At 44.9% G+C, this 14,812-nt stretch overlaps 1 protein-coding gene across 2 annotated transcripts in view; it reads right to left on the bottom strand.

Annotated features, from left to right (window-relative positions):
• efna3a (ephrin-A3a) overlaps nt 1–11,767 on the bottom strand; it is a 119,481-nt gene extending 107,714 nt beyond the window's left edge. For both annotated transcript variants that reach the window (XM_083765159.1, XM_083765158.1), the window contains exon 1: nt 11,316–11,767. In XM_083765159.1, the coding sequence (XP_083621285.1) occupies nt 11,316–11,425 (110 nt within the window). In that variant the 5' untranslated portion in view covers nt 11,426–11,767. The remainder of the gene's footprint in view (nt 1–11,315) is intronic.
• Between the last annotated feature and the right edge of the window lie 3,045 nt (nt 11,768–14,812).

Here is a 14,812-nt window from a genome sequence, read left to right as displayed (position 1 = left end):
GTCCCCACCCACCCAGGCACCTCCCCACCTCAACTCCCCAGTCCCCCCCACCCACCCTCCCCAGTCCCCACCTCAACTCCCCAGTCCCCACCCACCCTCCCCAGTCCCCACCCACCCTCCCCAGTCCCCACCCACCCTCCCCAGTCCCCACCTCAACTCCCCAGTCCCCCCCACCCAGTCCCCAGTCCCCACCCACCCTCCCCAGTCCCCACCTCAACTCCCCAGTCCCCCCCACCCAGTCCCCACCCACCCTCCCCAGTCCCCACCTCAACTCCCCAGTCCCCACCCACCCTCCCCAGTCCCCACCTCAACTCCCCAGTCCCCACCCAATGCACCTCCCCACCTCAACTCCCCAGTCCCCACCTCAACTCCCCAGTCCCCACCTCAACTCCCCAGTCCCCACCCACCCAGGCACCAACATCGATAGAAGATATCAGTAGTGAGAGATGAGTCACGTATGGGCCATGTAAATCAATGGGAATAACACAGAGATTAAAACATGTGCACGTGCATGGAGTAGAAGGCCATGATTATGCATGTGCTGTGGTCTCATGTATTAACCATAACCAAATTTACACATCAAGGCAGCAAATGAATTCCAAATAGATTTTTGATGCGGGCCTACACGAGACCTGATTAAATGATGAGGTTGAAGAGATAGGAACACGGACACAGAGAGTGTCAATGACACAGAGTTGCGAGACTGCTTTACACTCTGTTGTACGACGGTGTCACTTGCAAAAAATAGCAGCTCTACAAGCTCACAACTCGTTGCGATGCAACACATTGTGAGCTTGTAGATCTGCCATAATCGCTGAGCTATGCACTACGAACAAGTATATGACATTTCATTCCAAAAGAAAAGGTCTGCCGTTTGATAAACGTGACAGCTGCTCTCACAGAACGACTGCCGTGAGAAATTCACTATGGAATATAATTCAAGCTATTGTCTATTTTAATAGCGTGTTTTATAAAATAATGACACTTGAGACACTGCAATAATTAGCATTTAAGAGATAATAAATGATGGAACATTACGTAAAGGCAGGTAGGGTGTTTTTTCATTTTTCCTTTCCAAGAATGGATCAAAGAAGAAGCATAGTCAGAGTGTATAGTAAATGCCATAAAACTGTAGGTATGGGAGCTCTGCAGTTTAGCTCTCTGAAGTTTCATTCCATAGACATGTTTAAACTTTTAAAATAGCTATTTTCACCCAGGCAGTTTATTTAAATAACTGCAAATGTGCGATCTCCCATCTGAGCAGTGTGGCCCATAGTTCCCTCATAAGAATATAGCTTCCATTTTCCACCCGGAGGTGCTAGTTTTCTGTCCAATCCACTTACATCATACTTTCAAGCTCCAAAGACTTCGCTATATCATATTTGTAATGGAACTGTTTCGCTTGAAGATGTGCTGATTTAAATGTTCCCCCTCTTTAACATTATAAGCAGGGCATATTAAACTTCCGCAGGCATTAGTAGGGGAGGGGGAAGGAAGAGCTGAAGGGGTCAAATCATATTCTAGCCCTTCTGAATGCACAGAGGAGCAGCGAGAGATTTCAATTTTCTTCAAATGTTCTCATTATGGAGGCGACGTCTGGTAAAGGTTCTCTGGCTCTCCGTATAATTACATCCTGAACAGGAAAAATCTCAATTATAACAGAATACCTAATTATTACACTCCCTGTATTCAAAATTGCCCACCAGGCCACCACACTGCTGCACTGCCCCTCAGCCTATACCAGCCGAACCCCTTTCTCAACAATGGACGGGAGCCATAGATCCATCCACTGAGCCGCGAGGACCGTTCCTTCTGCTCGTATAACACCATTGTTGTTAAGTCCCCCGGAGCATTAGAGGAGAGACCCGTCACGGCTCTGTACCTGAAAAGGGACTGTTCAGAGGATGAGATAATGTATGACAGGCTAGCAGCGAACAAGTCCGTGTCCTCACTCACCTGTGCCTCTTTTCTACAACTCTATATTTCGTTTTTATTTCATGAAGGAATGCTGATAACTTTGAATGCTCTCTCTGCGGACGCGGGTGAAATACCACCTCAATTGTCACAACTGACACGAGGCCTTGGATAAGAAAACAAATTATTTTGACCAACTGCTGTGGCTTTTATCGCCTTTTTTCCAGGGCCTTGTAGCGCAGACAAGGTCCATTTCACAAATAAACTAAAACTCAAGCCAATGACCAATGTGCCTACAGTATCAGCTGCTTTGATCTCTCCACCTCCGTGGTGGACAGTTCCATCATAGCGGCGATGTAATTTCCCTCCAGGTAGCGACCACCTCCGTAACAGTCTTTCCCAATGAAATGTACTGAGGAACCGGCGGCTCCTAAGTTGGAAAGCTCCTCTTTCGTGGAAAGCATTTGCATTCAAATCATTGAGTCTGAAATTGGTTCTGCCTGTCTGGGATCGGGGAGCTATCTCCTGTGGGCTCCCCAGTGCCAGCTAAGTGCAGCTTCTATAACCTTGGAGCTCATGGAATACTAATGGCTTTTGATGGCATGTGCAAGGTGTGTGCCCTGCTTGTGTTTTCCTCTACTGTATGTGTGCTCTTCAGAGGAAAACATCACTCCTCCTATAATAACCCCAACCACACACACACACGTACCTCCTACAGTTCTTAGTTAGACGAGTCCCTTGGCACTTCTTGTGAGGAGAGCACAATGCCCCTGCTGCCCTGTCGATAGCTGACAATAATGAGGTTCTAGTCACTAGAACCTCATTAGACTCAACAGACCACTAGAATCTAGTGGGTCCACAGAACCCAGAGCAGAGAGGAATGATCCATTCCATTCAGGATTCTGTTCCGGTGGTTCATGTTTACGGTCTGATTCCAGGTATGGTTTGCTAGTTTTATTTGTATAAATTTGTTCATACTGTATATATTGTACAAGTATGTTTATACATACTAGGCTTGGGCACTTCTTGCTATCATATCATGATTTATGGCCAAAATGGTGATACAAGGTCTGATCGCCACAGGGGGCTTTAGTAGGGGTGGAGATAAGATTTATGGCAAAGATTTACCATGCAGTATTACGTTATTATTAGTAATGCGGAATTCATCACCTGTTTTTGGGACTAAGATTCAGACTTATTTGAGACAAGTTGACCCGTTATTGAGAGTTTAAAATGACGTTTATTGGAGTAAATAAGCCTCCGTCACAGCATGGGCTAAATTAAATCAATGACAAAACTATCTTTTAAGTATCAATGAAAAACCTAATCTCTGCCCAAGGTAAAACAATGTCTCCTCTATTCAAACAGCTTGTAAAAGTTTGTGCTTGGTGCAACAATATCACAACATCTTGTTCCATTTAACATAATTATCACAATCCAAATCATATTCAATGGAGATGCAAAATCTTCGTTTTCGTACTGCCGGGCTACGCAAATGGAGAGTAGGGTGCAAATTGAGATAGAGCTTTTTATAACATCTTAGTTCTGAAAGCAAGTTTGTTCAAATTGCCTTTATTGGCGTAGGAAAAAACTATCAGTAATTCTATCATGAACTGGAACACTTGTGTATACAGTATGTGTGTAGATTGCTATGGTGTGCTGTGCTTTTTCTTACATAGTACATGCTATTATAATTGTTATTTTTAGTATATCGTTCCACCAATGTCACCAAGTATAATTACATTTACATCTAAGGAATTCCATTTCACACACACACACACACACTATGCCTCATGGTTGTTTTAACTATACTCCCTTGTCCATTTCAATTGCATACGGACAACACTTTCCTCCAGTGCCTTCCCATCTGCTCATACCCAGCCTACACTGTGACTGTACTGTACAAAAGGGAGAGCATTGCCTAAAGACAAATATCTTCCCTCAAGCCACTGTTGCCATGTAAAGTCCTTGTTTACCATTAACATAGTAAGGGCATGTATACAGGGCTGAACCCAAGAACAGTGGAGTGACAAGACTGAGAATCAATGTCCAGTCCATGCCTGCTGTTTCAAGTCGATACTTGATCTGGGCTTCCCAAGCTTACCTCTGAACACTTCAGCAGCAATTTACTGACACTGTGAAATCAAATTAAAAATGCATTTGGGCATTGATCATCTGATGGACCAGGATTGATCGCTGCTCAGAAAGCAACCTTGGTGTGTTTTTGTTCAGGCTGGAAGCCTGAACCGCCTTTTCCATAGCATCAAAAGTATTGATTCACACCACCCACCCCGGCCTCCATAAGAACCATTAAATATCCTTTCAGAGTCTTCTCCATCCATAATACGTGACTCATAGTGGAATCCAATGAGCTAAAAACAGTCAAGGAAATGGCTCCCTAGACCAACACAGCCTGTGCGTAAATACATCTTGGACATTAGTGAAGGCCTACTGTAGTGCATACAGATAGGAAGTGATAACATAATGTTAAAGGACAACTTTAGTTTTTTTCAACCAAGGTTCATGTTGTAGGTTGTTATTAAAGAAACTAAAAGATGAGTGTTATTTTTTTTCCATTTGCTGCTTTCTTTCGTTTTAGGGATTTTAGCTGTTTTGTACAGAGGGGCGGGGGCATTCGAGCATGGTGCTAAATATGTATTTTTTTACAAAATATTATGGAGATTTATTTTTTTATTATTTACTATAGCCCTAATAAACCCCAGGAAATTACATCTGGCCACAAATAAATCACAGGATCTACTGTGGTCTGTGTCAGTTCTCCATCAGATACAGGGGGGCCCAGCTATGGAACACCTATACAGCAATCTCATCAAATTCTACTTCATTAAAAAATTTCAAACATAAGTTTAGGACCCACTTAATTGACCAGATCACCTAATTATATTTCTTTGTATCATCTATTCTTTTCTCTAATCATGTAAATAACCAATGTTGTGTTTTTGTTTTGTTGTTTTGTTTATGTTTTATATACTGCATTCATGTTTTCTGGATATTCTATATCTCATGTACAATGTTTCATTTTAATTTATATAGGTAGAGGCCTCGTATAAGCCCCTTGGGCTTTTTTGCCTCAGCCTAGCACCTTACCCTTTTCATATTTATGTTCACTATGTTGTTTTAATACTGTGCTGAATAAATAAATACAAATACAAATATATATGTTTTTAATTTAATTTGTAATGGAATGAAATGTGACAGCCTGATTCGCGGCGGTCGGACAGCAGCACAATGTGTGACAATGATGATGATGATGACACGAAAAGCAGAATAAAATACAGAATGGTATCGCAGACTGTTACTGTTTTATTGACGTGACATCATGATCCAAACGGAGGATTGTGTGAAGTGGGCTACTGTCACCCCCGCGGCCGGTTGTGTGGTGCTGATCATCAGCGTGGCCAAAGTGAATTGATCATTGTGGAAGAGGCAGAAGAGGGTGTGGGTCAAGAATTAAAGTGAAACGACTCGCTCTGTTTTGTGTGCATAGAGTTTCGTTCTTATGCAGTGTATAGAGTCGTGAATGAAGTGATATGTTCTATGATGCTGTAATTTGTTTGTCTGTGTTTGTATGGATGGATGGATTGATTATAGTAGGCTACTCTACTCAGAATTAAATCATTCCGAGCAGAATAATTCAATTTTCCAGTCATGCAGAGACCAACCATGGCAACCAATCATCAAAGTGTTATGTTGATTTTCCTGTCGATCTGAGTATTAATTGATTTACACTACAGCCTAACCCCCTAACCCTCTAAACCAGAATATATTTATGACTGAGCTTTCCTGATGAATTGAAAACGGAGAACCTTGATGTAGTCTTAGAGCTTTTTCTGGTTTTAACCTCAGAGCAGTTTTTGTATTGACCTGTACCTTCTAACCGTAGTACCCATTCTGTGAATAAAAATGTCAATGAATCTTGACCTGAACATTGTCCATAGCAATGAAAGCGGAGATGTGTTCACATAATATTTCTGACGTCATCGACATGGTGAAATTTTTCTAAATCGTTTTTTTAACTAGACATCCTTAAGGGTTTTTTTTATATTATTTTTAAAAGTAAATTTCCCTGCTTCCCACCCTTTAACCGCTCTGACCATTAACTGCTCTGTCCAAGCAAGCCTTTGGAAGCTTATGCCATGTGGAAATAAAGCATTCACAATTAAATAACACAATTCAACTTCATCAAGAAAGAAAGCTTCATTCAAATGTATCTCAAGAGTCATTCAGCACTTCCAATCAGTGTTATTCATAGATTCCCATTCAGCACAACGGCAGTCGGGAAAAATAGGGGAAAGAAAGGGGTAAAAAAGGAAAAAATTACGAGCTGTATAATGCTGTTTGAGCCGCTTGTGTGCTACAATGGATGCGGAAAAGAACAAATTGAATGCCACTGAATAAGTTGCATTTGTATGCAAAATTGCCGAGACGGCTCAGAGCTAGTGAGCTACGGCCAGACAGCCTTGCATGTAATCAGCAAGCAAATCCGCTTGTCTCTTTCCCCAAACGCCACCTCTGTGTGTGTGTGTGTGTGTGTGTGTGTGTGTGTGTGTGTGTGTGTGTGTGTGTGTGTGTGTGTCGGGGGGGGGGGGCACTGGTCCACACCACATGGATGACCCTGCCTGTGTCCACATTAGTGATTAGTGTGGATCCACTCCCATTGGGTATCATAGACGAAACAAAAAAACAGCCCCTGCTGCATATTATACTAAACAAGCGAAACTTCCACATAGGGCAAATTCTGCAGTCTCTTCTCCCCCATCTTGACACCTACTGTACCACCACCGCCCCTCCGCCAACCCCACCGCATCCGTCCTGACTTCTGGCCATCTCAATCAATCTTTCCTTCTTCATGTCCTCCCTAAAAGACTTCTTAACTTTCTGCCTCTCTGCTCTCCATCATTCCACTGCCTTGTCTCCATTACACCCACCCTTTCCTCTCAATAATATTTTTTCACTCTTTCCACCCCCTCCGCATTCTATCCTCTCACTCCTCTCTATCCATCAACCTCTCTCTCTCATTCTCCCCCCGTCAGTCTTTCACTTTCACCTTTCCTTCTCATCACTTCTCGGGGAAAAGTTCCTCTCGTGGAAACGGAATCTCCAAACTCTCCCCCTGTGGGGTGCCAGGGCCAGCCTCACGCCCCCCCACAGGCAACCACCTCAGAGTCTCGCTGCTTTCTCCACATGCCCACGCAGACAGACCCCTTGGTTAATGATCCGCTTGAGTAAGACGGCACACCGACTCCACATTGATCACACAGCCTCTGCACCATCTCCACACCAACTCTTGTGAAAGCCATTTGTCAAGGTGATAATTTATTTTGTAACACCGGATATACACTGTGCCAGGGATGAGGGAGGGAAGGGGTATGTTGTTTTTTCTTCATTTGCTTCAGCAGCCTGACAGATACAATTTCAGGTCTCAAATCAGGGTCACACACACAGCACACAAGCACACAGGGCAATGACTCACTCAGGGTCAGGCAGGGAGGGTGGAAAAGACGATTTTTATCTCATTTATAAATGGAGGGATTGACCACACACAAAGGTGTGTGGAGCATTTCCACACAGTTCCCTACTTCTGCCCAAGCATGTGTGTACATAGGCTGGTACCCTATTCACACTTCATTGTCCTGCTAAGACACAAACCCTAGCAAAGAAATAAAATAAAAACTGTGACTAAAGGGAGGGAACCGTGCGAGCGAGTCAAAGCTATACACTGCTGTTTTTCATCATGCTGACATGAGGTGCACAATTATGGGGATGCTGCTCTGTGTCACCAATGGGGCCAGTACCTGATGGGAGGAAGGCTGGCAGGAGCGTGGGCTGCCGCCGGCGAACGGAATGCCTAGCACCGCAGTGCAGCACCACGGCTCCCTGTGTGCTCCTCAAGATGTTCCACATCTCCCCTCTCTAATTGGCAGATGGCCTCAGATGCGAGATGATTTAATGGCCTGCGTGTGTTTTCTTTTTTTTTCTCTCTCTCTCTCTCGCTCTCTCTCTCTCTCTCTCTCTCTCTCTCTCTCTCTCTCTCTCTCTCTCTCTCTCTCTCTCTCTCTCTCTCTCTCTCTCTCTCTCTCTCTCTCTCTCTCTCGCCTCAGTCAGCCATTAGCAGTAACGAGTTGGCCAGCACACTGCTGAGAGCCCAGGCCGAGAGCAACACTTTCTAATGGAGGATGGGGGGCTGCTGTGGTCGTGATGGACTCCGGCGGTAATCAAGGAACTCCACACCGTTGCTTCCTGTTACGATAATGGAGGCATCACATTTCAAATGAGCCGATCACACGATGAGACTTGCACAACTCTCAAGGGATAAAAAACAACACAATAGTTCTGAATGTGAACCGCACGACGGCCCTCCTTTTTGACTTCCAGCAAAGTGAGATGATTCTGGAATTGGTTCGGTGGCGCAAACAGCACAGATTCCAAATTCACTCCATTTCTTGCAGCTGTGCCATGACAGCCAGTGCTGAATGCTTCACTCGAGGGTAGGACATTAAGGTCTCAACCAGCATCAAGCCCTGAAGGGCCCCCAGTCCCTGGCTCTCTTCCTCTGCCTTGATTCCCCTCTGTTCACACTGAGCTTGTTTCTATCCTGCACCGGAAACAGACTTGAATAAGTGGGGCCTTCAGCTGGACTCTCTAAGCATGTGGACACAGTGGTGTTGAAGTGGCCTGAAGCCTAAGGCTTTTTAGAGCTTGATGGCCTATCAGTATTCCTGCCACATCCTCTGAGGATTTGTCTGCTACCTGCAAACTGGGTCAATTTTTGCATTATTTTACAGATTCTTATCTCTCAGAGGTTTTGCACACACATACTGTAGGGGGGCACGTCGCATGACACACACACGCACGCACGCACACACACACACACACACACACACACACACACACACACACACACACACACACACACACACACACACACACACACACACACACACACACACACACACACACACACACACACACACACACACACACACACACACACACAAAATAGGACTATTGCTATCTTAACTTGTGGCAAAACCGGAGATGGCTGTGAATCAGACTGCCACTCGTGTTGTGTTCCTTCCCTTCAACACGAAAGGAGGGAGTGATAGCTCGGCAGCAACACTGTGCCCGTCTGTCACACTCCTACAGTCTACTTACGCTTTGACAGAGGGAACCTTCAATTATGCGAATCGTCCCGCATTCACATGCATTCAGATAGCAGCAGGCAGTCAGGAAGATGGGTATATTGCTCAGGGGAGATTACACTGGTACACTATGACCCTACGATCCTATTTCCAATGTAATTTGGTTGATACGAGAATATACCTGTAACCACGTATAGCCTTGAATACCCCAACAGCATTCAGATGGCTCGCTTTGTTCAGTTTGTAACCTTGCATAACGTGTGCAGCGCTCCTGGTTGGGGCAGATGGGAGGGGGTAATTCAATGTGGGGAGCAGGCAATTGAGGTGGGCCGGTTGGCCGCGGTGAGACACGGTGGAAAAATACGAGCAGGGAAGAAAATAACCGACTGAGTGTGAGATAGAAAGAGGCAATAGGAGAGACCAGTGTCTGAGGTGAATACAAATGGACAGAAGGAACGCAGAGCAGAATCAGGGTGGGGGGGTGGAGGAGTGTGTGTGTGTGTGTGTGTGTGTGTGTGTGTGTGTGTGTGTGTGTGTGTGTGTGTGTGTGTGTGTGTGTGTGGAGATAAAAGATTGTGAGAAAGTCAGAAAGATGGATTCACTGTTGGCTAATGAGAAGACAAAGGCGGCAGGATTCACATCAATCTCTGTTGCCTTCACAGAGCACAGGTGGAGAGATATGAGGGTCTCTATGGGTAGCTTACCTGTGGTAAGCAACTGTGCCTTATACACCAGGGGGGGGAGGAATTTAAACTCAAGGGGATAAGAGAAAACGTGTGTGTGTGTGTGTGTGTGTGTGTGTGTGTGTGTGTGTGTGTGTGTGTGTGTGTGTGTGTGTGTGTGTGTGTGTGTGTGTGAGAAATTGAGTGAGAGACATATGCAGGCCAATTAATGTCCATCCATTTTACACCTAGGCCTATTTAAATGAAGTGTGTCTACTGTCTAGTAGTCATTTGTGTCTACATTTGTGAATTTTTGTGTAGTAATTGGTTAGCCTGTCCCTCAAGCAGCATGCATTGCACACACAGGCTTTAAGGGAGTGTGTGCATTATGTATGTGGGGTGTGGTAATGGATAGCCCCTCTTGGAACCCCCTGGGTCAGCCCAATCCGAACCGAACCGGGCTGACCCGTAGGGTCCCTGTGCGGTGACATAAATACCTTCGGTAATGTGGTTTCTGCGCTGTTTGAGGGCTTCTGTTCGTTTGAGGGCTTCTGAATGTGTGAACTCTAGTTTCCAACGTACACCGCTGCGAATTCTCCTGTGCCACGGAAGCCGTTAAGTATTTTTAATCTATGTTTGACCGATTTGGAAGCTTTGATTCCTCTCTTCCTTCCTTGTTTATTTACTGTTTATTATACCGCCTCCCGCTGTGCGGTTGGCTTGTGCGAGGCTACGTTCCTACCTCTGATCTGCTCTGTCATAGCTATAGCCACTAGCTAGCCAGATAGGCGGTACAATGAGGTGTCAATAAACAAGGTAGGAAGAGAAGAATCAAAGCGACCAAATCGGTCAAACAGGCTTCCGCGGCACAGGAGAATTCGCAGCGGTATTTATAGTTCACACATTCAGAATAACTCAAACGAACAGAAGCCCTCAAACGGCGCAGAAACAACGTATCCGACGTATTTATGTTTATTTATGTTCGCGTACCTGGTGGCAGGGTAGAGGTGGAATAGGACCCCATGGTAACTGGGTCTAAAAAATGTCAGAAACTTCAGTAGGCCTACCATTGGGTTCTGCTTGTGGGGCTAAGTAATGGAGTGAGGGTGTGTGTGTGTGTGTGGGGGGGGGGGGGGGTACACAGGATAGTATAATTGAAGGATGAGGGAAAATGGGATCAAAAGAAGTGTAGTAGTGTACAGTATATCCATCATGTCTGTACTCTGTATAGAAGTAGATCAATATTCATACACTAAAAAACAGCTGATTGCAGAAGCATGCAGTCCCCACTCAGAGACAGGTGATTCCAATAACCTAGACCGCATGTTTAAAATGTCACAAACTCACAATAAATGTCAGGTGCAAAAAAAAAAAGACGTGTGTTACTTACAACTATAGAATAAGAAATACTACTATTTTGATTTACTGGGCTACTCATTAGTATGGCATGTCTGTAATGTTTTTGCGTTGTTTTATATGCTATAATTAAGGCAACACTCAATCTAATCTGCACAGCTGCGTGGTCAATCGTCTCCCATTAGTAAAGAACAATTCGGACCACATAAAATGCACTTACTGTAGATTGGAGCTGTTCCAGTACACTGCATGGCGGTCATTGGCTCTCGACAGGTGCAAGTTAGTGAGCGCGAGCGTTATGAGACTGAGAGAAAACGTTGTGAGAGCCATAATCCCTCTGTTGATGTTCTCCTGTCGGTCTTCTGCCTTCCAACACGGTCCCTCTGTCCCAAACAACCAGTCACTCACAACATCCCAGCGGTCAAGAGTAAGACGCCTTTCAAGTTTCCACTAAAACCTTCGGTGTGGATGAATGCGACTTGGCTCGGTCACTTCGGCTACGTGTTCCTCAACTCAAATCCCATCGCGACGAGACCCATTTCAGTCACGATATCTTCCCAGCTGCCAGGTCTAATTTTACTTCTTTCTTTTCTGTAATTTTCTTCTCTCTTTTTTTACCCGACTGCGCACTAATCTGGAAATACTGTAACCCTTTCTTTCAAACAGCAGTAGAGAAACCATGCACGTTAGAAATGACAATTCTAAAGTCAAACAATTTCAGACTGGTCTAAAACAACTGTTCTCCAAATCGCAGAGGCTCCCCGTTGAATTGTCAAGGTTTGTCTACCTGCCTGCCGCCCCGTCACAATACAAAAGCATCCACAGCGCCGCACACCCGGGCGCTACAAATCCAAGATGCGCTCTAGACTCCTGTCCAGTGTCCATCTACCCGGCAGCACCGCCCCCTCCAGTGTAGCCTATGTATGGCATCTCTCTCTCCTTCTCTGTCTCTGTCTCTGTCTCTCTCTCTCCTCTTTTGTGTGCGTGTATATTAGCGCATTCGTGTGTGTGTGTGTGTGTGTGTGTGTGTGTGTGTGTGTGTGTGTGTGTGTGTGTGTGTGTGTGTGTGTGTGTGTGTGTGTGTGTGTGTGTGTGTGTGTGTGTGTGTGTGTGTGTGTGTGTGTGTGTGTGTGCGTGCACAAACACAAAATAAGTGACAGATACAGTGGGGAGTTTATGAAAATCCGAGACTTTAATTAACCTGTTTAATTTAGCCAGAGGTTTAACCACTCTATCTAGCCTAGCAGTAGCCCTAATGGCTGTCTTAATTCCCAAATATTAAGCATTAGCTGCAGTTTGATTAGCTCTGCCAATTTCATATCTCATAATAGTGTGCTTTTTTCCAGGGATATCGGTGATATTCATACCCATAAACGAGGTACTGTATGAAAGCAATTCACATGAACCTGAGCGAGCAATCTGAAAATTTATCTGAATCATCTCCAGTGATATGGACATTCATTACACTTCTTCTCTATATCCCTGAAGGTCAAATGGAGACTGTTTTGGAAAGGATAACTACTCTTTCTGTCTGTTAAACATGCACCTTCTCCCCTCACACACACACACACACGCACACACACGCACGCACGCACAAGCACACACAAGCACACACACACACACACAAATACACACACACACACACTGACACACACGCACTCTCGCACGCGCACACACACACATTTATAAAAGTAATGGGTCGCAGTCAGAGTTGCACACACACAGGCACACACACACAAACACACACATGCACAGTGTGCACACACCAACGCATTCTCACCGCAATAAGTCATGCGCACCACACACACACACACACGTTTATATTACTCTTGTGCGCAGGACATCAACAATTTAGGAGGGTGATTTTTGAAATTCTACTATAGCCCTATACCGTTACTTGCAGTCCTCACAAAATAATGCAAGCATGAGCACACACACACACACACACACACACACACACACACACACACACACACACACACACACACACACACTCATACACATATTTTGCTATCATTTGCTCGCACTCACACTCCCTCTCTCTGTTGTTTTTGTCAGTGATGACGCCTCTCTTGAGTGCCCTGCAGGCATGTTGCCGTGGTGACTGGACTGGAGTAAGGGAGCAAGGATGAACCAGAGAGAGAAAACACTTTTTTCCCAACTCCCCTCCTACCTCTATCCCCCCCCCCCCCCCTCTCTCTCTCTCTCTCTCTCTCTCTCTCTCTCTCTCTCTCTCTCTCTCTCTCTCCCTCTCTCCCTCTCTCTCCCTCTCCCAGTCTGTGCCTGTGCAGCTCGGTCAGATCACTCACTTCAGTCCAAGCTAACATTTGTCATCCTTTTGTCGCCTTGCACTCAAGAGGAAAGTGTGCCATATATAAAACACTTATTCCTGCATTTCTCCTCAAAGTCTCCTCTCTCTCCCTATCTCGCTCTTGTATAAACTCCACTACCCAGGGCCAATGAGAGTGAGATGAAAATATTGAGATTGACATTTAATATGTTTCCTGGACCCCGTGAGAAGTTGCACAGGGACAAATGCATATTTATGAGGTGCTGTGTGTGTGTGTGTGTGTGTGTGTGTGTGTGTGTGTGTGTGTGTGTGTGTGTGTGCGCGTGAGTGCGTGCTCGCCATGTGCGTTTGTGTGCATGTGTGCATGTGTGTGTGTGTGTGTGTGTGCATATATACTGTATGCATAGTATGTGTGTGTGCATTTGCATGTGTGTATACGCGCAGGCTCTTTTAGAGCATGTAACCCAGAGAAGCATCCCAGGTGAATTTTTGATTCCATAAGTTATTGAGCGCATATATTTTTTTCAACTTGATCCCATGCTCTGCTTTATTTATGTATGCCGGCTGCATATTGCAGCTCGTGCTGCTGCTTCTGCCCTTGCATTCTGCTACAGGCATAAAGGCATTGGTTAGACAGTACAGAGTACACTGTACAATCCTCAGTGTTCATTTAACTCTTGAGAGTGTGCATAATGGAGCCAAACGGAGCCCTTTGTATACACTCAGAGTTCAATGAACACTGAGGATTTCATCGTGTAATAACAGTAGTAGTGGCTTGCCTGCTTGTTACCTTGAGTCAAGCAGGGCATGGTGATTAATTCATGAACAGTGGCTGTATGGGCACATTGATTATTCAGATAATTCATTATCATCAGTCAGACTCAACGCTTTAATACATCCTCTTTGGGTAGATATTGATTACAGACTTCATTTCCACAGAAAGCAATATTCTCTTGGAAAAATGCACAGTTTTTTGCCCTCTGTGTGATTTCTGCATTCTTCCACTTGTTTTCTTTGTTCGACAATCCCACCCACCCACACACCACGCACGCACGCACGCACTCACGCACATACACACACCTGTCTTCCCACAATCGACGGGTGCCATAATGAATTTAAACAAGCTCTGCTTCCTTGATTGAGTTTACAGTCCACTCATTATGTCAGTAAACAGCGTTGCATTTGATTAATTGGTTAATTTATGCAAATGTCAAACTTTGAATATAAAGTATCTTGATAATAACTGCAGCGGAAGCTTTGCAGACACATCCATCTGCAACTGGTGGACAAATAAAACATCTACTTGTAGAAAAAGAAGTGCTATGGTATATATAACTGCCCTATCCCCTCCCCCAAACACAGGTGCTAAGGCATACATACACGATCACCTCAACCTTTCTAGTCTGCCAGACAATCAGAGATCTCCA

The sequence above is a fragment of the Protomyctophum parallelum genome, assembly GCF_964188405.1.
Source record: "Protomyctophum parallelum genome assembly, chromosome: 1".
NCBI lineage: Eukaryota > Metazoa > Chordata > Actinopteri > Myctophiformes > Myctophidae > Protomyctophum > Protomyctophum parallelum.
This window is presented reverse-complemented; position numbering and strand designations above follow the sequence as displayed.